Source organism: Poecilia formosa, unplaced genomic scaffold (assembly GCF_000485575.1).
Source record: "Poecilia formosa unplaced genomic scaffold, Poecilia_formosa-5.1.2 Scaffold449, whole genome shotgun sequence".
NCBI classification, from domain to species: Eukaryota; Metazoa; Chordata; class Actinopteri; order Cyprinodontiformes; family Poeciliidae; genus Poecilia; species Poecilia formosa.
The window spans coordinates 89,989-92,345 of NW_006800388.1; the positions used below are offsets into that span (position 1 = coordinate 89,989).

Sequence of the window (2,357 nt, forward strand, 5' to 3'; positions counted from 1 at the left end):
GGGTAGAAAAGGCCCCTAGCAGCAGCCGCTGGCAGCAGCCGCTAACAGCATCTGGTAGTAGCAGCCGCTAGCAGCAGCCGCTAACAGCATCTGGTAGTAGCAGCCGCTAGCAGCAGCCGCTAACAGCATCTGCTAGCAGCAGCCGCTAGCAGCAGCCGCTAGCAGCAGCGATACAAAGATGCTCCTCTGGTCCACTGAGATTCATTTCTGCTTCTGAACGGTCTGATGCGACGATGGAAAAGACTGTTGTGTTCAAGCTGTGCTAAAAGGAGTTAGCCAATCAGCGAAGCTTTGCTAGACTAAAACAGCATGCTAAACATATAGCAGCTAACACTAATGTCAGCGTCCACAGTCCACGTTTCAGAGAAACTCTGGAAAGACAAACTTTGCTCCAATCTGATGAAGAACCAGAGGAACAGATTAAAAGTGATAAATATTTTGTCGTTCAGCTCATGTGGTTATTTATTCAATAATTTAACAGCAAAAAGTGTTTTGAGTAGAAATGCTGCTTATTTTGTTGACAGCTTTTTGTGATTAATTAGAAGTAACTCCCACCATTATTAATATTATAGAAATCAGAAGTGTGAGGATTTTGTTTTGCCTGGACGATGCTGGTGTCTGTTAGCGTCTCGGTGTTTAAACCAGACGAGGCTCAGCAGCAAAGTGAATGTAACTCAGTGGAAAAACTGCGTCGCGGTTAGCGAAGCGACCAGAAATCTGATTCAGCTCGGCTGGTGGGAGCAGGCTAGGTGATGCATTCATGAACATCTGTAACCGCCAGCGCTGGAGACGATCACAGCGATCAGGAATCAGCATCCAGAGGATTAATAACGTCTCTTTTCCTTGGAGGCTGAATCGGCCGAAGCTGCGAGGCCAAACAAAATCTGAAAATGTGTTGATGTTGAGCTTTTCTCCACACAGCAGAGGAAGAATGGCGAAAAAGTAAGAAGATGATAAGATGGATTATGTTTGCATTGCCAAATGTTAGATCAGCTCCGTCATGTTCTCCTATGGAGATGGGAGGATTTGAAACATCCATTCAGCCGTTAGAGGCTTCAGGCCTTCACTCCTCCATTCACCCAGATTTATCCTCAAGCTTCTCGTCTCTTTGTTTTACATTTTAATAAGATTCTCTTATATTGCAGATCATGTTTTCCTCCATGAACAGAAGAAAGAGGGCAAAGGAACAATATGGGGATTAAAACATCTGAAACCTCTTACGATCAAACAAAGATGAGGAAACGCATGACGATGCCTACTGCCTGATTCTGCACTGAGCGAAGCCACAAGCAAGGTCACATGACCAGAAACGGTCCAACAGGTCGTTTCTGAAGGCCCCGGTTTGAATCCGCCGTCAGCCTGGAGGAAAATCCAGAGGATTCCCTTCAATCCGTCCGTCTGACACAAACACCCATCCGTCCTGCTGCTCCTTCAGACCGTCTCAGTCTCTGAGTGGCTACCTGAGCAGATAGCCCAACTAACCAGCGAATATTAGCTCCTGATTTATAATGTAGCAACAGGAAAAATCCATCAGAACTGATGTGAACTGTAGTGAGGCCAGCACTTCTTTAACACTTTGTTACTCAGCTAAAGCAAAACATATTTGCTAAAAAGCTCTAACCCTCTTCAGGTTTTATTTCATGAAATTTAATTTGTGAAAGTGATGGAAAATAATGAAACTGCATTTCTTACTTAAATCTCAGTTTGAGTCAGAAATGTTACTTCCAGGTGATTTTACTCACGTAAAAGTTCTCTTTTTCAAAAAGTTACCAAAGTAGATGTAACTGAGTAACTGTAACTAGTTACTGAGTAACTAACTAGTTCTCAGTAACTAGTTCATGAGTAACTAAATAGTTCCCAAAGACAAACAAGTTACTGATAACTAGTTAGTTGCCAAGCAACTAACTAGTTCTCAATAACTAGTTCATGGTCAACTGTAACTATTAACTAACTAGTTCTCAGTAACCGATTACCGAATGACTGACTATTTTCAGTAACTAGTTTCTCATAACTAGTTAGTCATTAGGAACTAGTTAGTTACTCTGTAGCTAGTTACCATTACTTTGACTAGTCCTGATTAGCTAGTTACTGAGAGCCTGTTACTCGGTAACTAGTTACAGTTACTCATGAACTAATTACCCCCTCTGGTTAGCAGCGGTTAGTGTTTCTGGCTGGTAGAGGAGCTCAGCTGCAGCAGCTGGTAGAGGCGCTGCAGCAGCTGGTAGAGGTGCTGCAGCAGCTGGTAGAGGCGCTGCAGCAGCTGGTAGAGGAGCTGCAGCAGCTGGTAGAGGAGCTGCAGCAGCTGGTAGAGGAGCTGCAGCAGCTGGTAGAGGCGAACTCTCCTCCGGTCAGCAACT

The 2,357-nt window shown here is 44.2% G+C and overlaps 1 protein-coding gene across 2 annotated transcripts in view; it reads right to left on the minus strand.

The window, feature by feature from the left end:
* LOC103155813 (cadherin-13-like) overlaps positions 1-2,357 on the minus strand; it is a 118,757-nt gene that overhangs the window by 85,576 nt on the left and 30,824 nt on the right. The window contains exon 3 of one of the 2 annotated variants that reach the window (XM_016663853.1): positions 1,350-1,359. The exons of the other annotated variant lie outside the window; for it this stretch is intronic. Coding sequence (XP_016519339.1) covers positions 1,350-1,359 — 10 coding nt within the window. The remainder of the gene's footprint in view (positions 1-1,349; positions 1,360-2,357) is intronic. 2 annotated transcript variants of the gene reach the window in all.